The sequence below is a fragment of the Taudactylus pleione genome, unplaced genomic scaffold, assembly GCF_031769625.1.
Source record: "Taudactylus pleione unplaced genomic scaffold, aTauple2 ptg000372l, whole genome shotgun sequence".
In the NCBI taxonomy this organism is placed as follows: Eukaryota; Metazoa; Chordata; class Amphibia; order Anura; family Myobatrachidae; genus Taudactylus; species Taudactylus pleione.
Window position 1 is genome coordinate 3,047,871 of NW_028284773.1, and position 25,783 is coordinate 3,073,653.

At 45.0% G+C, this 25,783-nt stretch overlaps 1 protein-coding gene across 5 annotated transcripts in view; it reads right to left on the bottom strand.

Moving 5' to 3' along the window:
• Window positions 1-23,074: 23,074 nt before the first annotated feature.
• Window positions 23,075-25,783, bottom strand: part of BCL6 (BCL6 transcription repressor) — a 152,185-nt gene continuing 149,476 nt past the window's right edge. For all 5 annotated transcript variants that reach the window (XM_088444783.1, XM_088444785.1, XM_088444784.1 and 2 more), the window contains one exon: window positions 23,075-24,860. In XM_088444783.1, the coding sequence (XP_088300909.1) occupies window positions 24,729-24,860 (132 nt within the window). In that variant the 3' untranslated portion in view covers window positions 23,075-24,728. The remainder of the gene's footprint in view (window positions 24,861-25,783) is intronic.

Sequence of the window (25,783 nt, forward strand, 5' to 3'; positions counted from 1 at the left end):
GCACAGTGGTGGTGAGTTGACAGTGACACTTGTCTTTAGACACGTTCATAAGGCTGGCAAGGGGGCTAAATTAGGATAAAAAACTAGGCTTCTGCTGCAGTTGTGGGGATCCTGTATATTCAAATAATAAATCTCTTGTAGTAACTGCAGTGGGAGGCAGTAAGCTGTGTAATAAATCCTGCAGACTTGCCTACAACTCTCGGTACCATAATGGAGGAGACGAAAGAGGCTCATGGCTGCAGGATCACACAGGTCTCTGCAGTCTCTCTATACAAGGCTCCTAGAGCAGCTGAAAACGAATTGTGCAGCATACTGTATTAGTTTATATTAACATTTGGAACCTGTGTTCCCTTTAGTGTGATTTAGTATTAATTTTATGCTTTTTTTGACCTTTTGTGTGGAGTATTATTGTTGTAACCTAAGGGCCTGACTCAGCTTACCTGAGCATAGGGACGCCCACTGCTGCCTTCTCATCTGCATGCGACTTTGCTTACCATAGCTAGCATAGATTCTCGCCAGTTACACATAGTATTAATAATACATTTCTCCTCTTTTTAACATAGTTGCATATTTTACTGTCATTTAATAATATACAATATATGTAGATTTTCAGTTTCCTCCAATGCCGCATTGTATCACTACATGTTACTGGGTGGGCCCCAGCCATTGGTTTCCCTGGTGGGCCCTTTATACCCCAGTCTGACACTAATTACATCTAATGCATTTAACGAATTAAGAAGCTCATTCAGACCCACTCACTAGATGTGTACGCTCGCACCCAGCATATGCAAATTCAGCTAAGTGATGGCTAGGTAGACGATCGCACGGCAAGGCTTAAGCATGCCCACTTTGTCTTGACGCGTGATCGCTTTATGTATGCAGACGCCCACTAGCCTGTCTTAAGACGCCCACTTGTTCACGTCATCTCCAGGAAGCGTATGCAACCATAAGTACATCTGGTACCATCGGAAGCGAACGGAGCGCTTGAGGTTGACTATACCCTGTCGCAAGCACTGCGATCACTTCAGTTTGAAATACAACCAGGTGATGTGTACTGTGACGCTGCCTGTTAATTATGCACGCCTCTGAAATGGCGTTGAGACGCTCAGGCACGCCTGCATTCGCATCTCCAATCCCCCATTTTAATAGCCAGTCCCTGTCACCACTTACAAATGGCTTCTCCTGTCACTCACTCTGCTGGGCAGTCTATGCGCATCGAGCAAACTACGGGGTAAAAGCAAAACAGGAGAAAATGACGTCATCGGCGAAAAAGTATCGCGGATCCGGACTATTCACCTCAAATTGAATATGGGCCTATATCTCTGTATATATCTGGCTAGTGATCCTGCAGTGGACTAAAATATGACAGTATATTTTAAACCAACTTAAGGTGGGTACACACTATACAGATATATCTGCAGATCGAGTGATCTGCAGCAGATGATGGTTGTTCGTACACACTGAACAACCATCATCTGTGCCGAACGCCGATGTTCACCGACATATCGCGGGTACACACTGCCTGATGGGCAGCAGATACATTGGCCGATCAATTGATCGGCCAATGTATCTGTCAGTGTGTACACAGCTTAACTCTTTTGACACAGATAAGATAATCTATCTCTGTATAATGGTTGGTGGTGCTCCCCAGGAAATGTAAGAGATACATGTAACCAATTTTTTTTTAGCAAAGATGCTCAATGGAAGATATTCCTCTTGTGGGGCACTCGTTATTTCAAATATTCAATTTTATTACATTGTTTGATATCTTGTAACACAGGACAGATTGGTCTCTCAGGAGCGCTTGCTTCTACTCCCATGTTATTTTTGCATGTAATTCAAATTTTATGATTGACTATGACTGATAGCATGTGAATTTCTGGAATACCTATGATAAATACTTGTATAGAATAGTGTATAGACTATTCACTATCTGCTATTACCACCGTGACTGTATTTTGATCTAAATACAATACATATTGATATACAGAGGTACGCTATTGCATCAATTGGGATTTTTCCCACATTATAGCACATACATATAATTTTTATTCCTGGGTGGTCAGATACAATTTTGTATTTATTTAAGAACACTATATTCGCCGTTATACTATTCTAGAGTAACATGGGTTTTTTTCATGGTTTTGTTTGTTTTAACTTTTGTTTTGGGGCAGATTCACCATTCTTTCCTCTGAGTCTGGATATTCAAACCCCTACCTTTTAATGCAAATAATAAAGGTTACATTTTAACAATCCAATTTAATATTATAAATAACGAGTGCCCCACAACAGGAATCTGTTCCATTTAGCATCTTTGCTATAAAAAAAAAATTGGTTACATATATCTCTGTATATATATATATAAAAAAATATATATGTGTGTATATATATATATATATATATATATACAGACTCCGAGTGCCATCTTTGGGGGTCATTTCAGACCCGCTCGTGAGCGGCAGTACGCTCGCAAGCGGGTAGATGTTCCCCCTCTGCGCATGTGCAAGATGGAGGGAGCTCCGTCGTGCGCATGCGCGAGACCCGGCGAGCGACGGGCTCTCCATCGCTCCGGGTCTTGCACCAAAGGGGGCGTGCTGTCGATGTTGATTGACAGCACGCCCCCTTTGGTGGGCGTGCCTGCCAGACGGAGGAGTTCCCATGGGAACGCCTACCGTCTGAAGCCGGCCCCACTGACATCACTAGTGATGTCAGTGGGAGTGATTTTGGCTCTGATAGAGCCAAAATCACTCCAGGGCTTGCGGCAGCGAGACCCTTCCGCAGGGTCTCCGTCGCAAGCCCGATGGTCGCGATGGTCAAGACCATCGCGACCATCATCGTGGACGCTCGCTATAGCTGTGGGTGGTAACCCACAGCTATGCGAGCGTCCATGAGGACGCTCCTAAAACAGGTAGGAGGGCCCTGATTCAGAGCGAGCGCTCTGGTCAGAGCGTTCAGCTCTGAATCAGGCCCTTTGTCTGGAAGTATAAGTATGGTCTGACAGGCACCGGAGCTTATTGCTATTCTTTGTTGGAGGTGCCAGCAGATTGTGGATATATATAAAAAATAAGTTTGATTCTTTTCGGGTAAATGTTAGAGGAGGGGGGGGGGCATTGATATCACTATACTGGGCCCCAAGATTTCGGTTGCCGGCCTGGTTTACAGCACAAGGCTAGATAAAGTTTTAGGTAAAAAACCCTTGCATGGATAAGTACTCTGGATTCAACTTGTATCATTGCATGTAAATGACCAGAAGATGGCAGAATAGCTCTTGTTAAAAACACGGTTATTGAACATTAACTTTAAATCTGGTGCCTGATATACAGAAAATATTTTTTTAATTGTCATAATATAAATTTTAAATAATATCTTGCAGGTATACCGTACATTTCAGTATAATTTTCACAGCTCTCTATATTGTTCGTATGTCCTACAAAATGCAGAATGGCTTGTACTAGAGTCCTAGCATTTCCACTGACTTCATATATTTAGCAAAATCAATGGATTAATATGGTAATGTTTATTATTATTATTATTATTATTATTATTATTATTATTATTATTTCAAGAAGTAACACATTTTTGTTTTAAAGTGCTTGTTTAAATAATAGTTATACAATTTGTCACCAGGCAGAAGAAGATTCAAATAAAATCTGAGAGGAGTGTAGGGTCAAAACAATGTGGCAAATATCATTCCTGACTGACCTGACTATTGACCCATTTCGTTTTGAAAAAAAATCTTTCAGTAAAGACAAAACATGTCTCGATGATTGGCAGATAGTCATGTGGTACATTTTGTCACATATACACTTGTCTGTTCTAGAACCTGATTGCTAATTTAATTCATGTCTGGACCTGGACCATCACATCAATGGAACTTCTAATCATAATCCCACTACCAGCCAGAGAATGAGGCTCAGGTCCTGAGGGCTCAGGTCCTGATTCAGAGGTGGACACTAATGCATGCGTGACTGCGAATGTTTGCGATAATATGCAAATGCTAATTTCTGCTTTCCTCTTCTGTACTAGCTTACGACGATCTGTGCAAGCTCTGAGACACACACTTTCAATACTCATGCACAGTGCAATGCTGGCGGCGGTTGTAAACACTCCACCATTGGTGCACAAGTGCTTACACCATCGACACTTACGAAGCCCATTGGCTGCCGTAGGCTCTCCATTGAAAATTTTCTAAAATGGGGCTCTATGGTTGTGGAGCTGCATTTGAGATGGCCTTATTTGCTCCAGGTAACCAAAAAATAGCATGAAATCCATATGCAACAGTGGTCTGTGGGCTTGATTCAGCAAGTGCACTGCTGAATGCAGATTCCTGATTATGCGAGTATGCGAGTATGCAGAATGAGTCCTGCTCAATTGCACGTAAGCTCTTGAATGCCTCTGCCTGATTGATAGGCAGAAGCATTTAAAGGATGGTGCGGGGTCAGGGATGGCTGCCATTCCGCCCTGTTTCCTGGGAGTGGCCAGCCCAGAGACTTATGCAGTCTTCTGGGATCGTAAGCCGGCCAGCTTGAGTAAGCTGAGGTTTACCCAGCTGTTCGGCTGCCCGGCACTGTCCACCATCGCGACCATCAAACGCCGATGGTCTCAATGGTCATGATGGTGATCCCAGCCAGTGACCTCCGTCTCAGTGCTGGGATCACAAATGCAGCAGGGGGAGTCATACACCTCCTGCTGCATTTGCATTATTGCAAGGATAGCAATTGCAAAGCTGCCTGCATGCAGCTTTGCAATTGAAATCCTTGCTGAATCAGACCCTCTGCGTACACTCAGTGGTGCGTGTGTGCCTTGGATGTTTCCAAGACTTTTTACACAGTATCAAATAATCGCTCAACTGCGCAAACATTGACATTGCATCCACTTCTGAATCAGGCCGTCAGTCATAATGATCTCCAATGCTGTAACTAACACACAAGTGCAACTCATCTTCCTACTCTTTGGGATATATTTACTAAAGGTCGGTTTGAAGTTTTGGGGCATTTTTCCATCAGTTTTGCAAACTGACCATTTACTAAGACAAAACCAATGGACAACCATCCAAAAACCCAATGCCATGGGCTGTAGCATAATAGTGGTGATATAATCAGGGGTCTACTAATGGGTGAGACCAATGTAGTAAATTCCTAGGATCTTTGGAGAAGTCAATGACACCTGCAAGGCTCTCAGGGGGTCATTCAGACCCGCTCGCGATCGCAGGACGCTCGCAAGCGGGTCGATGGTGCCGAATTGCGCATGCGCACGATGGAGGGAGCTCCGTTGTGCGCATGCGCGAGACACGAATAACGACGGCCAAGCCGTCATTATGGGTTTCGCACCAAAAGGGGCGTGCTGTCGATGGTGAGTGACAGCACGCCCCCTTTGGTGGGCGTGCTGGGGGCGTGGCTGCCAGACGGAGGCGTTCCCATGGGAACACCTACCGTCTGGGGCCGGCCCCACTGACATCACTAGTGATGTCAGTGGGAGTGATTTTGGCTCTGATAGAGCCAAAATCACTCCAGGGCTTGCGGTCACCGAGACCCTACCGCAGGGTCTCGTCGCAAGCCCGATGGTCGCGATGGTCTTGACCATTGCGACCATCATCATGGACGCTCGCTATAGCTGTGGGTGGTAACCCACAGCTTTGCGAGCGTCCATGAGGCCACTCCAAGTTGAGGGAGGAGAGCCCTGATTCAGAGCGAGCGCTCTGGTCAGAGCTTCCGGCTCTGAATCAGGCCCTCAGTCTGCCCCTGGGTTGAACCTCGTACCCTGGATATAGGGATAAGGAGATGGAACCAGTGTTTGAGAACTCATGGGGACAGCACAGCGAGTATTCAGGTAATCGGTAGCCAGTCTGGAATCTGCTAACAGATGCTCAGATGCTGCAGACCAATTATCAGAGCTGGGTCACTGGAGCCTAAACCATCAAAGAGAACTTATATCCAGCACCCAGTCGCCAACAACCAGAATTAACATTTGTAGCAGAGACTCAGCACAAATGCCAATACTCTAGGAGAGGGCCCACATGGCAACAACCACCATCGACAGAGGTACCGATGGTATGGTGAATACTGGCTCCCAGACTAGGTCAGAAGCTGCAATGCTGAGAAAAAGCAGTATAATGCAGGTCAGGAGTAAACTCAAGTACAGTGAGATTAAAGTAAACTTGAAGGTTCAATGAGCAGGAGGATGTTCTAGTAGATGAGGTCACTGTGTCAGAAGACTTGGCACTGAAAGCACTAGGAGAGTCTTAGAGATGCCCAGGAGACTTCAGAAAACAAGCAGCTGGAATTGTAGAATAACTCGCAGACTTGGACAATGAATGAAATCAGAAAGGAACCAGAGACTTGAACCGGAATGGAACCAGAGGCTTGTACCAGACTGGATAATGAAAGTAACTGCAGAGCAGCCAGAGTGGAACAGGAGGCATGTACCGGACTGGAACCAGAGATAACAGCAGAGTACCCGGAGTGAAACCAAAGGCTTGGACTGGACTGGGACTGGAGGTAACTGCAGAGTAGTCGGAATGGAAACGGAGGCTTGCACCGGACTTGAACCGGAGATAACAGCAGAGTAGCCAGAGTAGAACCGAAGGTTTGTATCAGACTGGGACCGGAGTTAGAGCGGCAGAGTAACCGGAGTGGACCCAAAGAGAGTACAACAGTCAGCTGAGGTGGAACAGCAGGCTTGTACCAGAGTGGTACCGGAGAGAGCAACAGAGTAAGAGCAAAAGTCAGCTGGGGTGGAACAGCAAGCTTGTATCGGAGTGGGACTGTAGAGAGCAGCAGCCAGCCGAAGTGAAACCACAGGCTTGTGCCGGAATGGGACCAGAGAGAACAGCAGCCAACCGCAATGAAACCACAGGCTTGCGCGAGAGTGGGACCAGAGAGTGCAGCAGCCAGTCAGAGTGCAACCGCAGGCTTGAACTGAAGTGGCACCGGAGATAGCAGCAGGCAGCCACAGTGGCACTGCAGGCTTGAAATGGAGTGGGACTGGAGATAGCAGCAGCCAGTCGGAATGGGACCATAGGCTTGAAACAGATTGAGACAGGTGAGAGTATAGGTAGTAGAGCTGTACTGGAACTGGTACTTGAACACAGGCTGGTAGGTGCAGGCTTGGAAGCAGCATACAGCACCAAGACTGCAAAACTGTAGTAACTTAGAGGCAGCAGCTTGCAGGAATCCAGCAGTGCAGGTTTAGGTAGTGGTTCGGAGGTAGCACTTACTAGTGAACGAGATCACTGTGAGGAAAAGAACCACATTGTTCCAACAAGATGCTTGTGTCAGGTGCAGGTTTTAATAGGGTGCTTTTGTCAGAGATACTGTAGGCTAAAGTGGTAATATGAGTGCAGTAGACAGGTAGAGACTTGACATTGGTGCTCACCTGATCAGAGAGAACATGGCTGCGCCCATGAACCTCAGGAAATGGAATGACAATGCTCTGGGACATGATAGCTCATCCTGGTAAGCACCGCCGGACAAGGTAAAAGTAACTAAGTCCCGATTGTGTGACACCCAGCTTTTGAACCATCAGACCAACACTCAATACTTTTACATAGACGACTATAGAAACCAGAGATTTACTAATGGTCGGTTTTAAAACCACCAAAAGCCAATGGGAAACCCGCAAAAACAGTAGGCCTGATCTGTGCTTTGGCCGTCGTTTTTTCACTTCTATTTGCCTTCAGGTTTTAAACTGAAAGATAGTTAACTGGATGTATAATTGTGGGATAGGAATGCCTCGCAGTCTTCCCCTCTGTATGTGATTTACCTCTCCTTGAGTGTTACCCATTACGTTTACCCATCTTGGACGCTTTGTTCTCTGCATGCGCGATCATTGACGCTGGCTAGTACACGCTTAGGAAACGTCCCGAAATGGACGTAACCACCCACAAAACAGTCTCTTTCTGTCAATCAATTGCGATTGAATCCTCACAGCAAGCTTGATCGCAATTCACTTGCTCCACATGCGCAATGCGGCTGTGATATATGTGTAGACCACCGATAATCACTCAGCTGCATGAAAATCGGCGTAGCGACCGCCAGAATGAACCCAGCATATATATTGCTGCACATGTTGCCATACATCAGACTCTCTTTTATAACATCATTGTAAGTCCCACACACAGGCCTTCATTCAGAGGCGGCCGTACGGTCTACGACCGCACGGCCACCTCGATGTTTTTCCAGTGCACATGCGCACGAGGGAGCCGGCTCCTTCGTGCGCATGCGTGAGACCCGCTATGACCGACAGCGCCGGTCATAGCGGGTCTCTTTCCAAAGGGGGCGAGCTGTCGATGTTGATTGAGAGCTCGCCCCGTTTGGAAGGCGGGCCGGCGGGGTGGCAGCCCAAACGGAGGCGTTCCCATGGGAATGCCTACCATTTGGGGGAGGCCCCACTGATATCACTAGTGATGTCAGTGGAGAGCTTCCGGCTCTGACAGAGCCAGAAGCTCTCCGGGGCTTACGACAAGTGAGGCCCTACCCTAGGGTCTCGTCGTTAGCCCCGATGGTCGCGATGGTCTCTGACCATTGCGACCATCACCCTAGCGGTCGTTAGAGCTGTGGGTGTAAACCCACAGCCTAACGACCGAAACAGAGGCGGGCGGTCAGGATGCAAGCGGCCGCCCAGTTTCTGAGTGACCGCTTGCATCCTCCGACCGCCTCTGAATGAGGCCCACAATCCTGTGCCTGATGAGCTCACTTGCTAATGCAACATAATCACATTTCTTTAATAGTAGCTTCAGTCTGGTGCATATGAATGTATACTCTCAGAGGGGCTCTGCACAGCAGTGTTAAAAACGGGTTGGGTGTGAAATACTGGCAGTCGGGATGTCTTCTGTCAAAATGCCAACAGTGGCATCCTGATGCTCTGTATCCCGACAAGGGTCAGGTAAGTATACTAACCCTCCCCCCTTCTCCCCCTAACCCTCCCTTCTAGGTGCCTAAACCTAAACCTCCCCACCTCTACCTGTCTACTGCACTCATATTACCACCCTAACCCTCCCATTCAGTGCCTAAACCTAACCCTCCCCCCTTGGTGCCTGAACCTAACCGTCCCCTCTTAGTGCCTAACCCAGTGGAGCCTAACCCTAACCGCCCCCCCCCCCCAAAGCCTAACTCTAACCCTGCCGTGGTGCCCAAACCTAACCCCCCCCCCCTCCGCAGCTAACAGCCAAGACGCCCCGGGCTTACTTTTGATTGGGATGCCATCAGTCGGGATTCCGGCATCAGTATGTAGGCTGACATCGGGATTTAGATGCCTATGTTTAGTCCGGGGTCGGGATTCTAACGCCAGGATTTAAACAGACAGCATCCTGGCTGTCGATATTATAACTACATCTCGTTAAAAACATGTCTGTCCATTATACAATTTTTAACTGGTAAGCATATCTCATCAAACTATTTTTTAGTGTTTCTGGATCCTCCTGATATCCCCCCTCTGAATAGACAAACGTGTCTGCCTTATCAACAGCCTCAGCACCAGCTAGGTTGAGCAAGGTGTATGCCTTTTTTGCCTTGTTTGAGAGCCCGGCACAGCAGTATACATGTCATTCTTTCCTGAGCTTGAGCCATGCATTAATGATGGTATCATCTCAAACTAGTGGATCTATGCATCGGAGACCTTATGCCATCACAGCCAGACTTTACACACCTTGTAGATAACAGAGAGCATGACTATTCTCTGAGTTTCACTCTGAATTTTGTTTTGCATTAAATAATCCTTGAAAGAGGAAGATACCAGAACCACTTTCTTCTCCTGCTTTCAATTCCCTGGTCTCATAAAGGTAACAGAAGTGAAAGATGAAGTCCTATATGTAACCGCAGCAAGGTGTAAAGTTATTTTGTAAAAACAAAATAAAAACTGTAATGCACAGTGTTTCTCAGAGCTCATGGTCTAAGCTGTAGCTTTCAATCAGGATTTAACAATTTACTCAGCTAAACTGTAAATTTAGTGCTAATTTCTTTGGGACATTTTATAGTATGACTTATCTCCTTAGTCACTATTGATACTGAGGGTCAGGGCCGGTTCTATAGATATGCTGGGTACACGGCCGAGTGGGGCCCTGCAAAGAGGAGATCACCCTGACCCGTCCGCGACCAGCAACATACAGATTAGCTCAGGCAGGCCGCGAGTGGCAGAATATGTCACTACGACAAAGCAGCCTGCACATGTGCACAGTGTCAGCTTCTGGAGCCGGTGGAGAGGGATCGTAAAATCCCTCTCCTGCAATAGGGGTGCCAAAATCTTTATTCGCTAAATAAAAAAAATAGGATCAAGCCGGCCCTGCTGGGTTTTAAGGCCAGGTTACTGTGGGACTGCATCCCCAGGCCTCGTCTGAAAATACAGTAGGCCCATCAGAAAAGTGGCAGTGATGGATTATTAATTGGAGTTAATAAGTGGAGCTAGCTACAGCTCTAGGCCATGGCCATTGCGAGATAAACAAAGTCCATGTAGTGGGGGCATGACCAAATCCGGGAGCAGTGGCCACGTACTCTGCAAAAAAAACTGAAAGTATACGTTGCCCCCTTAGCAGCTGGCCCAGGCCCCTACAACAGGCCCTGGCCTGAGTAATCCATACCAGCTCTTCCATTTCCCCTCTCTGCAGACCTGCCCTAGGCCAACCCGCAGAATTTAGCACATGAGCATCAGTAATTTTTCTCTGTCCCCCACATGCCAGCTTCCTATTTGCCCAGTTTGGTGCGTGTTGCTTGGCATTACTCTCTACTCTCACTTGTCAGTTGGCAGGGTGATCAGCCTTATGTAGTTGCTCATTGCATGAGGCGCTGCTCATTAGTTACATTGTGATATGGGGGCTCTACTCTCTGGGCCTGATTCAGACCTGCTCGCAAGTGCACAGCGCTCGCAATCGGGTCGATGTTTGCCCCCTGCACATGCACCGCGTCCCGCGTGCGCAAGCACGAGCCCCAGCGAGCGACTGAAGTTCAATCGCTCCAGGTCTCGCTACAAAACGGGGCGGCTGTCGATGTTGATTGACAGCTCGCCCCATTTTGTAGGCGGGTAGGGGTGGTGGTTGAGCAAACGCAGGCGTTCCCAACGGAACGCCTGTCGTTTGTGGGCAGCCCTACTGACATCACTAGTGATGTCAGTAGTGGACTTCCTGCTCTATTAGAGCAGGAAGTCCGCTCGGGCTTGCGGGAGCCGAGACCCTACCACAGGGTCTCATCACAAGCACGAAGGTCACAATAATCGCGTCCATCTCCAGGCCGCTCGCACAAGCTGTGGGTGGTCACCCACAGCTTTGCGAACGGGCTGGAGGAAAAAAAAAACACGCCCTTCAGACCTGCGAGCTGGTATGAATCAGGCCCTCTGTCCTTTCCATTGTTACTCTACAGTATAACAGTGGGGTCAGTGTGCATCCTGTGCATGTGTTCAGCATGAGGGGGGAGATGTATGAAGGGTCAGGCCACCGGGCGCTATTTGTCAGGACTTGCTTTGCCCATTTAGTGAGGTGAAACAGGTCCCTTCATCAGCGACATGTATTATTACTTCACTTGCCAAAGAGGGAGATTGTTAACTAACCTCTCCGGCAATTGGCACTCTCCCTCTTTTGGGCTTCTGATAGGCTCTCTGCGCATGCGCCGATCAGAAACCTCCCCCAGCGGCACCAATGGCTCATTGAAAAAAAACGTTATTGTTTTTTTAATGCACAATCCCTGGCTGTCAGAACCGACAGCCAGGGACAGTGCTATGCATCAGGCAACGACAGCTCCAGCTGTTGAAATCGATAGCTGTAGCTGTCTGAACGGTCAAGGTTGCTACCACTCCTCCCCGAAATTGCCTCTTCATGCATCTCCACCAAGATCCCTTATGGACAGATGTTTCCCTCCTCTGGGCCTCTATGAGGTTTCCATGTGGGAGTGTTTATTTCCCTCATGGCAGGTTTTGTTTAGTACTACTTACTTGCCGCTTTAGGTTTTGGAGATTTTGGTTTGGTGCCATTTGTTTCTTGTTCTCCCTGTATGTTATGAAATATTGTTTGCACTTTGTACTTGCATATACAGCATTGCTATTTCTATTTACATGTATGCATAACAGGCCATGGACAGTTTGATTCAAGTTCTCTACAAGACAACTTTGTTCATAATGATGTTTATGCACGTCCCCATGCCACTAAAGTTGCTGAAATGTTGTAATATTTGTAACAGCAATGTGATTTAGTATAGGGGCTCACTGTTGGGCTGTGTGCTGCTGTACTCAGAGGCGATTTAAGCGTTGGATTATAGGCAGGGCGAATTGGGCAGTCATCCAGGGGGTCACATTTATTGGTGGCCCCACACACTACTACAACCATTGCCCAGAACCGTGCCTCTCTGGACTCTCCCTGGTCAGCTCCCGGCAGCATCACTCACTGATGTACCGTGGCTGATGATGCCATGAAGTGGTCACCACCATTTAGAAACCTGATGCTGCATCAGATAGTATGTGCATGCACTCTCAGTCCCTTCCTCTCTCTCTCCCTCTCCCTCCCTTTCTCTCTCTCCCTACCTCCCTCCCTCTGTCTCCCTTTCTCTATTTCCTCCCTTCCTCTGTCCCTCCCTCTCTCCCCTTCTCTATCTCTTGCCACCCCACTCCTTCCCTCTCTCTCCCCTCTCCTTCTCTTTCTCTCTCTCTCCATCTTTGTCTCTCTCTCTCTCTCCCTCCTTTTCTCTTTCTCCCTTTCTCTCTCCCCCTTTTTCTCTCTGCCTCCCTCTCCTTCTCTCTCTCTCCCTCTCTCTCTCCCTCTCCTTTCCTCTCTCTCCCCCTCTCCTTTCCTCTCTCTCTCCCTCTCTTTCTCTCTCTCTCCCTCCCTTACCCTACCTTTCTCTCCATACCTCTCTCCCTCAGTCTCCTTTTCTATATTTCCTCCCTTCCTCTGTCCCTCCCTCTCTCTCTCCCCTTCTCTATCTCTTGCCACCCCACTCCTTCCCTATCTCTTCCCCCTCCTTCTCTTTCTCTCTCTCTCCATCTTTGTCTCTCTCTCTCTCCCTCCTTTTCTCTCTCTCCCTTTCTCTCTCCCCCTTTTTCTCTCTGCCTCCCTCTCCTTCTCTCTCTCTCCCTCTCTGTTCACTCCTCTCTCTCCCTCCCTCTCCCCCTCTCTCTCCATCTCTTTTTCTATGTCGTTCTTTGTCTCTCTCCCTCCTTCTCTCTCTCCCCCTCCCTCTCTCTTTTTCTCTCTCTCCATCTTTGTCTCTCTCTCCCTCCCTTTCTCTTTCTCCCTTTCTGTCTCTCTCTCCCTTTCTCTCCCCCCTCCCTCTCTCTTTCTCTCTCTCTCTCCCTTTCTGTCTCTCTCTCCCTTTCTCTCTCCCCCTTTTTCTCTCTGCCTCCCTCTCCTTCTCTCTCTCTCCCTCTCTGTTCACTTCTCTCTCGCTCTCCCTCTCTCCCCCCCATCTTCTTTTTCTATGTCGTTCTTTGTCTCTCTCCCTCCCTCTCTCTCTCCCTTTCTCTTCCCCCCTTAACGGGACCTGGCCAGCAGAGATTGTGTATATTGACATCCGGATCTGCCTTCACCTAGCTGGAGTTGAGTCGCTGTTGATGTGCCATGAATGCTGCTGTAGTTGCGCCTGTATTTTCCCTCGATTCTATGGTGTCGCCATCTATAGCCTTTATTTTTTGCCACCTGTTGCTATACTGTGTGAAGCTCCACAGTACTTTTCTGTATATTGCAGTGCTCTGAGGCGAGCTGATCACATATTGGATGGTTTATGCGGGGAGTGTGCTCCGGGTTGGTGCCCCTGCTCCTCCTCACTTACTATCTAGGTTTGTTGCTTTTTGAGCTGCTTCACCTGCAGGATCATGCTCCTACTGAATTACTAACCCTCTAATTCTGCTTTGGTGCGGTTTCATCCACAAATGCAGCGGGCTTCTCTCTGCATGGTTTTAAAGGTGTTAGATCATTGGAAATTGGGATGCTATATGCATATTGTTCTTTTTTCCTGCATGTAGGGACCTGAAGCGGCTGCCACCTGTTTCCAGTCAATAAGAGCTTCTAGCAGTGGTATTTTTACCTATTTTTTGCCCTAAGAGGGGCCGCAATTTGGCCTCTATGGTACCCCAATAGATTTTCAGGATTTTTTCACCCCAGGTCACGTCCTTGCCCCTATTCCTTTCCTTTCCTTTTCTTTTGCTGATACTGTTTTTCCTCCCTCCATGCCCCTTTTCTTTGTTGTTTTGACATTGGGTTCCTATTTATAATGGTTTTGCTAATGGTTTTGACTGGCTCTTTCATTGTGCAGTTTATTGTGGTTTGCATGGGCTCACAGTCCTTTTGGATGTTTTTTTTTGTAATTTGGTGGTTGTTTCATGCACCATGACTCATTCTGATAATTTGACATCAATTTTTTACCGTCCTGACTGGGTGCATTTGGTTGGTGACAGAATGGTTCTTTTTCTTGGTGTTCTCTTTTGTTTTTGGGGAGTCTGCTATGTTAGCTTTAGGATATAGTGATTGTGGTGGGGTTCTGGCTCGTTGAGGGAGCCTTGATGTTGGTGGAGGAGTCTGGCAGAGCTAATAATTTGTGGTGCACAGCAGGAACACTCTTCTTTGAAGTGGCTTGTCAGCTGTTATTAGGAAATCTTATCCTGCCTCATTTTTTCAATCCTGGGATTTGGGATTGAAAAAATCTCAATCTAGTGATTCCTGGAATTACTGTGGTGTGGGGGGGCAATGAAAGTTTGATTTTTTTTTCTGTGGGCCTATGCTTCTGACTCAGAACTGGCTCACAGGAAAAAAAATAAAAGTTTCATGGCCCCCAGACCCCCACATGAATAAAATAGCTTTCATGCACCCCTTTCCCAGAAAGCCAAGCTCTACACTAGAAAAAAAACATTCAATTGACTCACCCTCTCCCATAGTCCACTCCAGCTGAAGAACAGTCTCTGCAGCAGCACACACAGCCTCCTCAGTAGCACAGCACATTTTGGAGAGTGCAGGCAGGGTAGAGCTTATTTCCCCTTCATGCTAGGGACCTGGAAGTGACGTGAGTGAGGGCGGAAGTGCACTTCCATGCCCATTAAAGCCACCTAAAGAAGAAAGTTGTCCCATAGCGGGCTCATTGCGCTCACCACGCTTCGGGCTCGGTGGCTTGCTACCCTCATCACAAGATTATATTCCCCCTCTATGCCCACTTGGATGGTAGGGAATGATGCTGGACACTGGCTGATGTCAGGGTAGTCTCGGTGAAGGTGATTTAGACATTACCGTGCAGGCAGGGCTAGCCTAGGCATTCACAGTGACTCCCAGTCCAGATCCAGTCCTCCTACAAAGCACTGAGAGCAGTGGCAGCGACTCTGAGTTCTGGCGCAGGCGCCGCTCAGACAGTGTGAAACAGTGACAGTGTCACTCACTGTCACCATGTGCCTGCAGCACTGACTTGGCATTGGCAGGGGCAGACAGAGACCTCAGCGAGCGGGCACGGATCTTGAAGGGGTGAGCTGTTGTTGGGCTGCACAGCGTGACCTCTGGCGTCACACGCAGCTGCACACACCCTCAGCCGCACAGTCTGCCAAGGCAACATCTGAGCAGAGTGCTCAGCGCTGCTCGGATGAGTACAAATGTGCGCATGCGCACTGTAATCCCATAAATCAAACCCCAGCATTTTTGGGTCAAAATTCCTGGATCCTGCCAATCCCGGGATTGTCCTCCCTAACTATTAGCATCTATTCTGGAGCCCAGCAATTCCATCTTACCAGATGGGTCTCATCTTAATGGGTTGCCTTCTAGCTGTGCTACTTGGCCTGGCTGATTACACCTCTTTTTGATATCTTAAGGCACAGGTTCTCAAACTCCGCCCTCAGGACCCCAAATAGTACATGTTTTCCAGGCCTCCACACAGAATCACAAGTGTAATAAAGAATTAACTCCACCAGTGAAACTTTGAAAATGTGTCAGTGAGTAATGAAAACACTTGTACTCCTGCTGGTGACCTGGAAAATGTAACTGCATCTGCTGTGGCTTACCTGAATGGAGCACTGGACTCAACTGCGCAATGCATGAGAAGCAGGTTGAAATTTCTGTTGAAACCAAAAGTCTTTTAAATGTGCGGGATACCATGCTTCTAATAGTTTGTAAGGCACCTGTGTTCTGTAGCACAATGTAGTCGACAGTGGCGTAACTATAAATTTTGCTCCCCCATGCCAAAAAAGTTCAAGGCGCCCCCCGCCCAAAAACAAACACACCCAAAGACGACGTGTAAGGTGTGCGGTTTCATGTTCATGATACAGTTATGTGCCTTACACATTATGACACACTAAGTAATACCACTTATAACACATTATGCCCACCAGAACGCCCCAATAACACATTATGCCACACCATAATACCCCTTACAACACATTATGCCACACAGCAATGCACTGTACACATGCCACACAGTGATGCCCTTATAACAAATTATGCCATGCCGTAATGCCTCTATTTCACATTATGCCACATAACACATTATGCCACACAGTAATGCCCCTTATACATTATTCCCCTTATAACACATAATGCCACACAGTAATGCCCCTAATAGCACATTGTGCACACAGTAATGCCCATTACACATTATGCCACACAATAATGCCCATTACATCTCACCCTGACAGATCTGCTTCATCAACCCTCCTCTCCGCTCCTGCCAGACTGTCACCTCAGCTCAAGACAGCTTGCACAGCTTTTATGTCCATGTAGAACCAGATTATTGGGAACATAGTTTATAACCTATTAAATTAGTGCCCCTTATATAGTACCCCCTGTAGTTGTGCCCCATATGCAATGCCCCCTGTAATAGTGCCCCTTATGCAATACCCCCTGTAGTAGTACCCATTATCCAGGGCCCCCTGTAGTTGTGCCCATAGGCAGTGCCTCCTGTAGCTGTGCCCCTGTAGTAGTGCCCCTTGTAATTCTGCTCCTTCAAGTAGTGCCCCGTGTAATTGTGCCCCTTCAAGTAGTGCCCCTGTAGATGTGCCCCTCAAGTAGTGCCCCCTGTAGCTGTGTCCCTTAAAGTATTGCCCCTTGTAGTTATGCCCCTTAGAATAGTGCCCCTTCAAGAAGTGCCTCGGTAGTTGTGCCCCTTCAAGTAGTGCCCACTGCCCCCTGAAGTTGTGCCCGTCAAGTAGTGCCCACTGCCTCCTGTAGTTGTGCCCCTTCAATTAGTGCGCCCTGTAGATGTTCCCCCTCTACTTACCTGACTCCGTGCAGGCTGCAGCTGTCATCCGGCTGTCTCTCCCAACTCCCGCGCTGCAGACGCGGCCGCTCAGGTTACTCACTGCGCGGGTGACGTCATGACGTCACCCGCGCAATGCATTACTGGGAACGCTGGCCTCTGAAGTGATCGGTGGCTTCCTAGCCTCCGATCACTTCAGAGGCCAGCGCTCACAGTTGCAGTGGTGTAACCACTGCCCCCGGCGCCTCCAAGCTACCGCGGGGGCTGCGGGGGCAGTAGTTATGCCACTGGTGTCTAAATAAATGCATGGTAGCCCTGTCCATGATAGAGTTTGCAATCTACAGTTAAATGATCACAGCTCAGTGTTGCACAGAGATTTAAACAGTAGCAAGGGTGTACCACATACTTGCCTACTCTCCCAGAAGTTCTAGGAGACTCACGCACTTGGGGGAGAATCTCCCGGTAAAGTGGGAAAATCCTCCGCATCCTGCCAGCTAACCATGAAGTGGGTGGGATACAGGACTTGATGATGTGATTTGCTACCATAATCGTTGCCCCTAGCGCTACAAAGCCAGGAATCCCTGCAAAATGCCACATGGGCAGGTTGCTTTGAATGAAATCATAGTGCTTCTCCCCCATCTTACCCACATGTCTTCTACTTTCCCAGGACGAAGCACAGGAATACATTTGAGAAATGCGGTAAAACACCGGAAAACTGCATTTTGGCTGCTTGAAATAATCTCTTGCTTAGATCAACTGTAAATAATTTTGTGTCCAATAATTGAATGTTTACGTTCTTCTGGAGGTTGCTTTCTTAAGCTGGGTACACACCTATATAATAGTCGGCCATTCTTTCAGTTTTAAGCTGTTCATTCGACATAGGAAGAGTGTGTATGCAGCTCCGATCATGTTTTGTTGGAAGAAAACTGGTCGAATTGAAGGATCACATCTTATGTACAGTTTTCATCCAATTCGACCAGGCTAGATCAGACCAAAAGTGCAGTGTATGCACCTTTGTCCGTTCTTACGACTATACACCTAAGCAGAGCTGCCTCTATGGGCATGCATAATTACACTCAGGTCAGGAAGCATGCTGCGTCTCGCGTTCCTCTTCATGTAAACATTCGTCTTTTTTTCGCTTGTTCAGCACTTTCTTTGGCCAATACACCCTTTCCCCAACACATATACTCCAAGCCTTTTTTCCGCATTAGGGCTTGCTGGCATGTGTAGTTCCACAACTTGTTGGGATACGCAGACCGACAACACCTGGATGACCGCTTAGTACCCACCCCTGATCTATACTGTACTACCTAGCCATATGTACAGTGCTATTTTCTATTTTTCAGCAGGAACTCAATTCCTGAACCTCTCATTAACTATGACATAATGTCCTGGGACAAAATTTAATTTGCAATAAGTGTTACAAACTACAAACAAAGCAGGATCTGGATACAGTATAATATATATATATATATATAGTATTTAAAAAGAAGGCACCTAAAAAGGGACTTTAACATAAAACTTTATGACAAATAAATTTTGGCACAGGACATTAATGGAGTCAATGGAGAAGGTTAGGAACTGAGGCTCCGATTCGGACACTGTTTTCACACGCAGCCTATCGAAATTTGCAATCTGCCAATGCGTAGGCATCTCAGTGCACATGCTTGATCTAGTCCATGCAATCGGGAAGCGTTCACTCGCTGCGCATAGACAGCTCGCTAGAATGAGTGACAGAACAAGCCGTTTATGGGTGGTGACAGGGGATGGTCGATGGAAACGGGGGAGTGGTGGTGCGAACGCAGATGTCCCTTGAGCGTCATATTACATATCACATGGTTCTTTTATACACTGAAGCACTCGCAGTGCTTGTGGTAGGGTATGGTCGACCACAAGTGCTGCGTTCGCTGTCGATGGTACTCGATGGTACCAGTAGTTGCATACACTTCCTGGAGATGACGTGGGACAGTGGGCGTCTTATGTCAGGCTGGTGGCCGTCTAAAACTCACCGCGATTGCATGCTAAGACGTAGTGGGCGTGCTAATGCCTTGCCGTGCGATCGCAGGATTTGCATACTTTGGCTGCGTGCGAACGCATCTAGCGAGCGGGTCTGAATCAGGCCCTGAGTTCCTGCTTGTCCCTGCTGAAAAATAGCGCTGATTACACGCATAATATTGCAGTGTTTTATGGATATACAGTATATTACATATGATTATAAAGTATTTCCTTTCAGATTATCTGTTTTCTTCTTGATCCATATCAGATTTCATCCCAATTTGCTGATTTTGTGCTTGTGTAATCCAGTATGTTTCTGCATCTGTTCAGTAAGTGAAAGTTTATTTTCAGTTATATTAGGTTGGCTGTTAGAAGAAATAGCAATGTACGCAATTTACTCTTCTAACTGCTGAGGGAGAGATGCTAAGATGTCTATTTCAGGAATGTAGTACAAAACAATGAGTTGGAGGATGCATTTTGCAAAAGTGAAACTTGACCCAGAACCCAGATTTTATTTGATTTTCAGCATTACGTTTCCTGCAAGGTTAACAATTTGGTCTGATAAGGATGTATTCATTACATTGGTCTTCTGTTGTGCCTGCTTCATGTTGATATAGAATTCCATTGTTATGCCCTCCTTAATTGATCCTAGAATATCTTATATCACATTTAGAGTATTATCTGAATTTTAAAAATATACATACTATGAAGAAATTACTACCAGGTCTGGCAAACTGAAAGAGAATGGTAGCAGATGACTTTACTTCTTGCATGTCCCCATTACATCCCAGTTTTGGGTGTGCCATTTCAATCTAGCTTGGGGCGTGCAAAAAATAATTGTAATAAAAACATTACTAAATATGCCATAACCAATGGGAATGCAATGCATACGATATTAGGTTTCACTTGCACGATCAAGGCTAAAGACCAAGTGGCCGCTGCAGAGAAAGAACTCGTGGACAGATCTTGGGATTTGTAGCAATACAAATGCTCCGCAGTTGAGCGCATGCATCTACTTGTAGTTCTGAGTCGTAGACTTTTTCCACTTGCTGCTGAATGTGTGTATCTGGGTGGTAATGGGGCATTTGGCTGTAGGCTACTTTAGTGAAGGTATGTCAAGGGTGTGTAGGGGGAATGGCATGTGATATATAGAGTTGTGTCTATGCAGACATCTGTCTGATTGCACCAAGTATAAAGCTGGTGCAAATGCTCACAATTATTTGGACAAATGTATGGATAAGAGCGGTGTTGTCGCATAGATGTGTACAAATCGGCATACAGACCAAGGTGCGATCCCAGCTTTACCGCCCAGTTTACACTCTGAAAAGCCCATTTCACACAATGAAAGATCCGACCATGATCTGTCCAACTCAGCATCAGCTAGAGATGCACAAAAATGCATAAATTCACTTCTGCACATGCACAGTACGCTACAGTCATATAAGGAGTGTGTCTGACTCAGAAACAAGGCTAATAGTGCTACACTTCCACCTGTGCTTGGTCTGGAAAAAAAATATTAGAGACCACTCCATGAAGAGGTCTCCCAACTAACTCTATTACCGAGAAACAAGCTTATTAGGAGTAGCTTATAGATGTGGACATCTGAGTACATTCCCAGCCTATAGTGTGTCGCATGAGGACACATTGTTGAACTTTATCTATTTTGGCCTGAATTCAAAGCAATCAACGTCATATTTAAACTACATGCATGTTGATTATAGAATGTTGCAAGGTTTGTCTCTGTTCTGCACCATGAACTTGTTTTCCAAGTGTGACATGTTCTCAAAGAACCTCATATTGTACATAAACGGATAATGGGAAACACAGTATGGTCCTGTCTAATCTGTCTGGACAAGTTAGACGTCTGTTTAGATTACACAGAGCACACATTTTGCATATCATAAAATTAATACTTTTAAAGTTGAAAAAAAAATGAAATGAAAGCATGTTATCTACATTATACATTAGGGGGTAAATTTACTAAATTCAGAATTTTTAGAAGTGAGTTTTAAAAGTGATGTTGTCCATAGCAACCAATCAGATTCTAGTTATTATCTTCTAGAACGTGCTAGTTAAATGTTAAGTAGAATCTGATTGGTTGCTATGGGCAACATCACTTTTAAAACTCACTTCTAAAAAATCTCACTTTAGTAAATTTACCCTTAGTAGTCACTTTTATCAGTTTGGGCTCCCACAGGCTGTCTGCAGTGACTTTCAAGGTACTTATTTCTGTTCCCTTTATAGTAGTAGTCTGATGTAAAAATGTAAATGATTGTATAGTACGATTCTTGTTGCAGGTACCTAGCATTTTCAAACGTTGTTACCCATCCTCATCACAGTATTTGCATCAGGTTGTTTGGTCAACACACTGTAAATGACCAGATAGATAGTCCAAATTGGCTACACATATAGATGGCCAAACTAGATAAGATATGTTTATTCCGCAGTCATGCTGAACAACTGTATCACTTGGGGACCAATTAGCATAGTTGATTAAAGATCACAACAATGTTACGGCCATCAGTGAATTGTATTTGTACCTAAAGGATGAAACTTTGACACTTTTCTTCTTGCCAATTATAAGTAATTGGTGAAAAATAACATTTCATTCTTGGTCCAGAATGATGTAAATTTGCTTCTAAATAAGCAATGCAGTCATCTTAATGTCAGCACCCAAAACTCTGCATAAAGGCAGCTAATGTTTTTCTGTCCCATAATCTGATTATCAACACCCCATACAATATCATTTGGACTGAAAGGTCTAATATGACTAGAAAGGGGGAGACAGCTAGAACGCCCTAGTTTGCAGATAGCAGGTAGAATGTAACAGAATTAAAATTTTGCAGTGACTTCCAATCAAATCGCAGCGACTTTATGGAGATGTTGCCCCCCAAATTGCTGGATGTAATACCCAGCAATTTGGAGGGTGTAAACCTAAACTGCAGCTGCTGAGACTATTGTGGTGTACTGTTTCCTCCTCCTTATCTACAACAGATTATAACCAATTTGGCGTATTACAATGCACTAGAAAAATATAGATTTAATAATTCAGAAGTGATTACATTCCCCACAGCATGTAAATAAGGATAACATACACTTATATATAGAAAGTGTTTTTACTAGACTAAAAAAATCCCACACAGTTTTAATATACCTGTAAACAATTGATGTGTAATGTTTATCATATACATTTACTCATAATTGGATTATTTAATTTTCATATATGAATCTGAACACAGTTTTCTTGCTGTTAAGGATTTTATTTTTTCTACTTGTACAGCTATTGTTTACAATGCAATAATTCAGTTTTATAAACAGCCCAAACCCTGTCTCCCGGCAGTTTATTATTAACACAAGCAGGACAAAGCATCATGAAATCAACATAAGGAGAACAAAATGAAAAGAAATAAAAAATGATTGACCTTTCCTAAAGATTAGTGACTAGCTTTAGGCTGTACCTTTAAAAAGGAATTGGGTTCAAACATTCATTAACCCCTTTACTGCCACTGGGACTGGCAACATGTTGCTGGACCCCCTGGCACCAATAAGGTTAAAAGGCACCAAAGACGAAATATACATATTTACAAACATACATTTGGAACAAAGAAAAATGTTACATCATCCTTCGACAGGGTGTCTGAGTTTTACATACTGTAAACTTTCACTTCCAGAAAACAAATAAAACATAGAAATACAAATAGACTGTTGCGTTTAGACAAAATATCTTCTCACGTACACTGGTGCAATACTTTAAAATATGTTGTAAGTGCTCTATCACAATAAAACAAATCTCAGATTGGATTCTGCCCGCAGATACAATCTAAACTTTTGCTGTATTTCAGAATTTATATAGCGCTTAGTTTTTTTGTTTTTAATCTTTTTTGTTTTTAAATCTTTATAATATAGGTATATTTATTTATAATATATTTGTTTATATATATATATATATATATATATATATATACATACACATAAACTCTGCCATAAATTCCTTTTCCTTTGGTTAAAACTATAACAAAAGTTAAAGCCCTCTCTTAAAAAGCATACACAATAATTCTTTGTTCTATAGTTCTATATTTTTTCTCCTTACATAGAGTGCACATTTTGCATACCATAAAATTAAATACTTTTGTATATTTTTCAAGGGTGCAAGAAAATTCGCGACTAGAAAAATATTGGATTTTGGTGCCTCCTAGTGCTGGTATAATATTGCAGCCATAGCAAAAGGCACCTTCTGGGGTCACATCAGCCTAATGTACTGTACAAGGCAAGGCTACCACTGGCCGCATGACACCAGAATGCCTTATTGCTGTAGTAAGAAGGGAATAAGGCGGGGCAAGTGCTAAACTCTGCCTTGACAGAATGGAGCAGTTTATCATTTCCCATATAAAGAATGACAGTCAGTTGATTCTGCCATGAGAGTCTCATATCAGACCTCAGCTTGGTGCATTGCTAGGTCCTTAGCAGCCAAGAGATTTACTTCGACTCCAGTTTCCCTTACCTCAAACTACATAAAACATCTAGCACCTGGCACAATAACTTTGTAGAAAGTGCATTCAGTTCCGTGCTGTATATACACGACAGGACACTCTCCCTTCTAGACAGGGACACTCCTCCTGGGATAGTCATTAAAAATTAGTGCTTTTATCTTCGTAATTGTATCTTATTTAGAAAATATTTTTTTTAAGGTGCCAAATACAGACCACCAATAAGACCACTATTAGCAGACTGGTACTATGGGTGCAAAAGCTCCTTTTAGATAAGGTGCATCATTGAAGTGCTTTCATTGTATTGCATCCACAGAATACCACGTCTTGTCTAAGCATGTGGGTGTGATCTGGTATAATCATTGTTAATGGGGACTCATGTCTAACACCACTTCCCAACAGGCTGTGGTTTTCCATGTTGTACGTTGTTTCCTTTTCAGTCACTAAAACATGGCTGATGGTAATAATCATTCTACTAAGTTAGCCACCAACAAAGAAAAATCAACTTACACTAGAAAGGTGCTCTGCTGGGTATCTTGGCAATATTAACAAAGGAAAATGGACTTATCCCTATAATGCCTAAAAAGCAGGCTAAGGAACCTGTAAAAAAGTACAGGCAAACTGCCTGGCAAAGCATTCTGGGACCTGGACTACAACAATCGCCAACTTCTACTGTTATAGCAAAGATGTCTTGTTGAACCCCTCAGACTATATATAAATTGCGTTTTGACCAATCATATTGTTGGTTCGTTAAACGCTATATTTCACTCCACATGGGAGCACCAGTGCATTGTTTGCTGGGTCTGCACAGCAGGGTGTAACAGGCTTTGCATGTCCAATCACTTAATTCAGTATTTTCTCAACACTCTGGATCTCTTGGGCTAAGAATTACAACGTTGAAATAACAAAGAGTGCATGGTCACTACACCACACAGATATTTTTTTCTATATGTATGTATATGTGTATGTAATTTATTTACAATGAAGGGCGCACATTTCACATGACCAGGACAAAAATAAAATAAAAATAGCTAAACCCGTTTTATTTCACCCATCTGCACTAACAAGTCAAATTAGAGGCACTCCAGAATCGGTGGGCAAGGGCTCAGCAAGTTTTAGGGAGCTCTGTGGAGGACACACGATACTGGACTTTTGTGTTGGTGATTGCTCCGTGTTTCTGACGTAGATGAAGTCTCAACTGGCTCTTGTGACGGAAATGGAGGTTGCATTTTTCGCACTATAAAAAGGAATTGAGATGAAGGGATTAAGATTGATTTTAAAAATAAATGACAAAGTGCAACAATGCCCACTACTCATACTGGACACATACTGGACACATACTGGACTTCTATGAAAATGATTTATAAATGTTGATCAATATTGTATATGTAAATAGTTATATTTTAAGCAGGGTGCAAACAGTTTTCCCTTTGCTATTACATGCTATATAGCTGATTAAAGGGCACTTTTATACAAACATAATTTGGGGTTCTATCCCCTGAAAACAGACATCCCCTGTCTGATCCAGGTTTCTATGCGGCCGCTAAAATGTCAAATTGGCGCCTAAAGTCAACGACTGATGGTATTAGCCATTATAGCCTATTGACTATATTATGCACAATTTTCCGGGAGGGGGATCCAAAGGTTCTCTCCCCAGTATGGCCCTCTAGCACATGGGTCGTCTGATGACCGTGCATGCGCAGATGTGCGGCCGTGTTTCAAACCTGGAAGTAAAGTGATCTACCTTACAGTAGCCCTTTGCACTTTCCCTATCCACATCTATAGTTTTTTCTTCCATTATCTTATATATCTAGTATCCCCCTAATCTCTTACAGAGTAGAATAATTTGGGCAAGCACATCTTTACCTTCTGTTTCATGTAACTGTATTTCATTTATTAGTGTCATGATCCCTCTAAGACCGTACAGCGCTTTATAAACAAAAATACTTTTAGCAGTGGTGGTCAAACACCAAACGAAATTATTTATGGTCAATGTAATGTAAATATGTGGACAAACAGAAGTGCAAACCTGTCCCCCACTACATAACTGAACCTAGGGATGACAGGTCAGCACAATTTACTTCACTTTACTAAATTTTTTTCAAGATTTCACAACAACAAATGTTTGGCTTAGGGGTGCCGTGAAAACAATTCTGATAC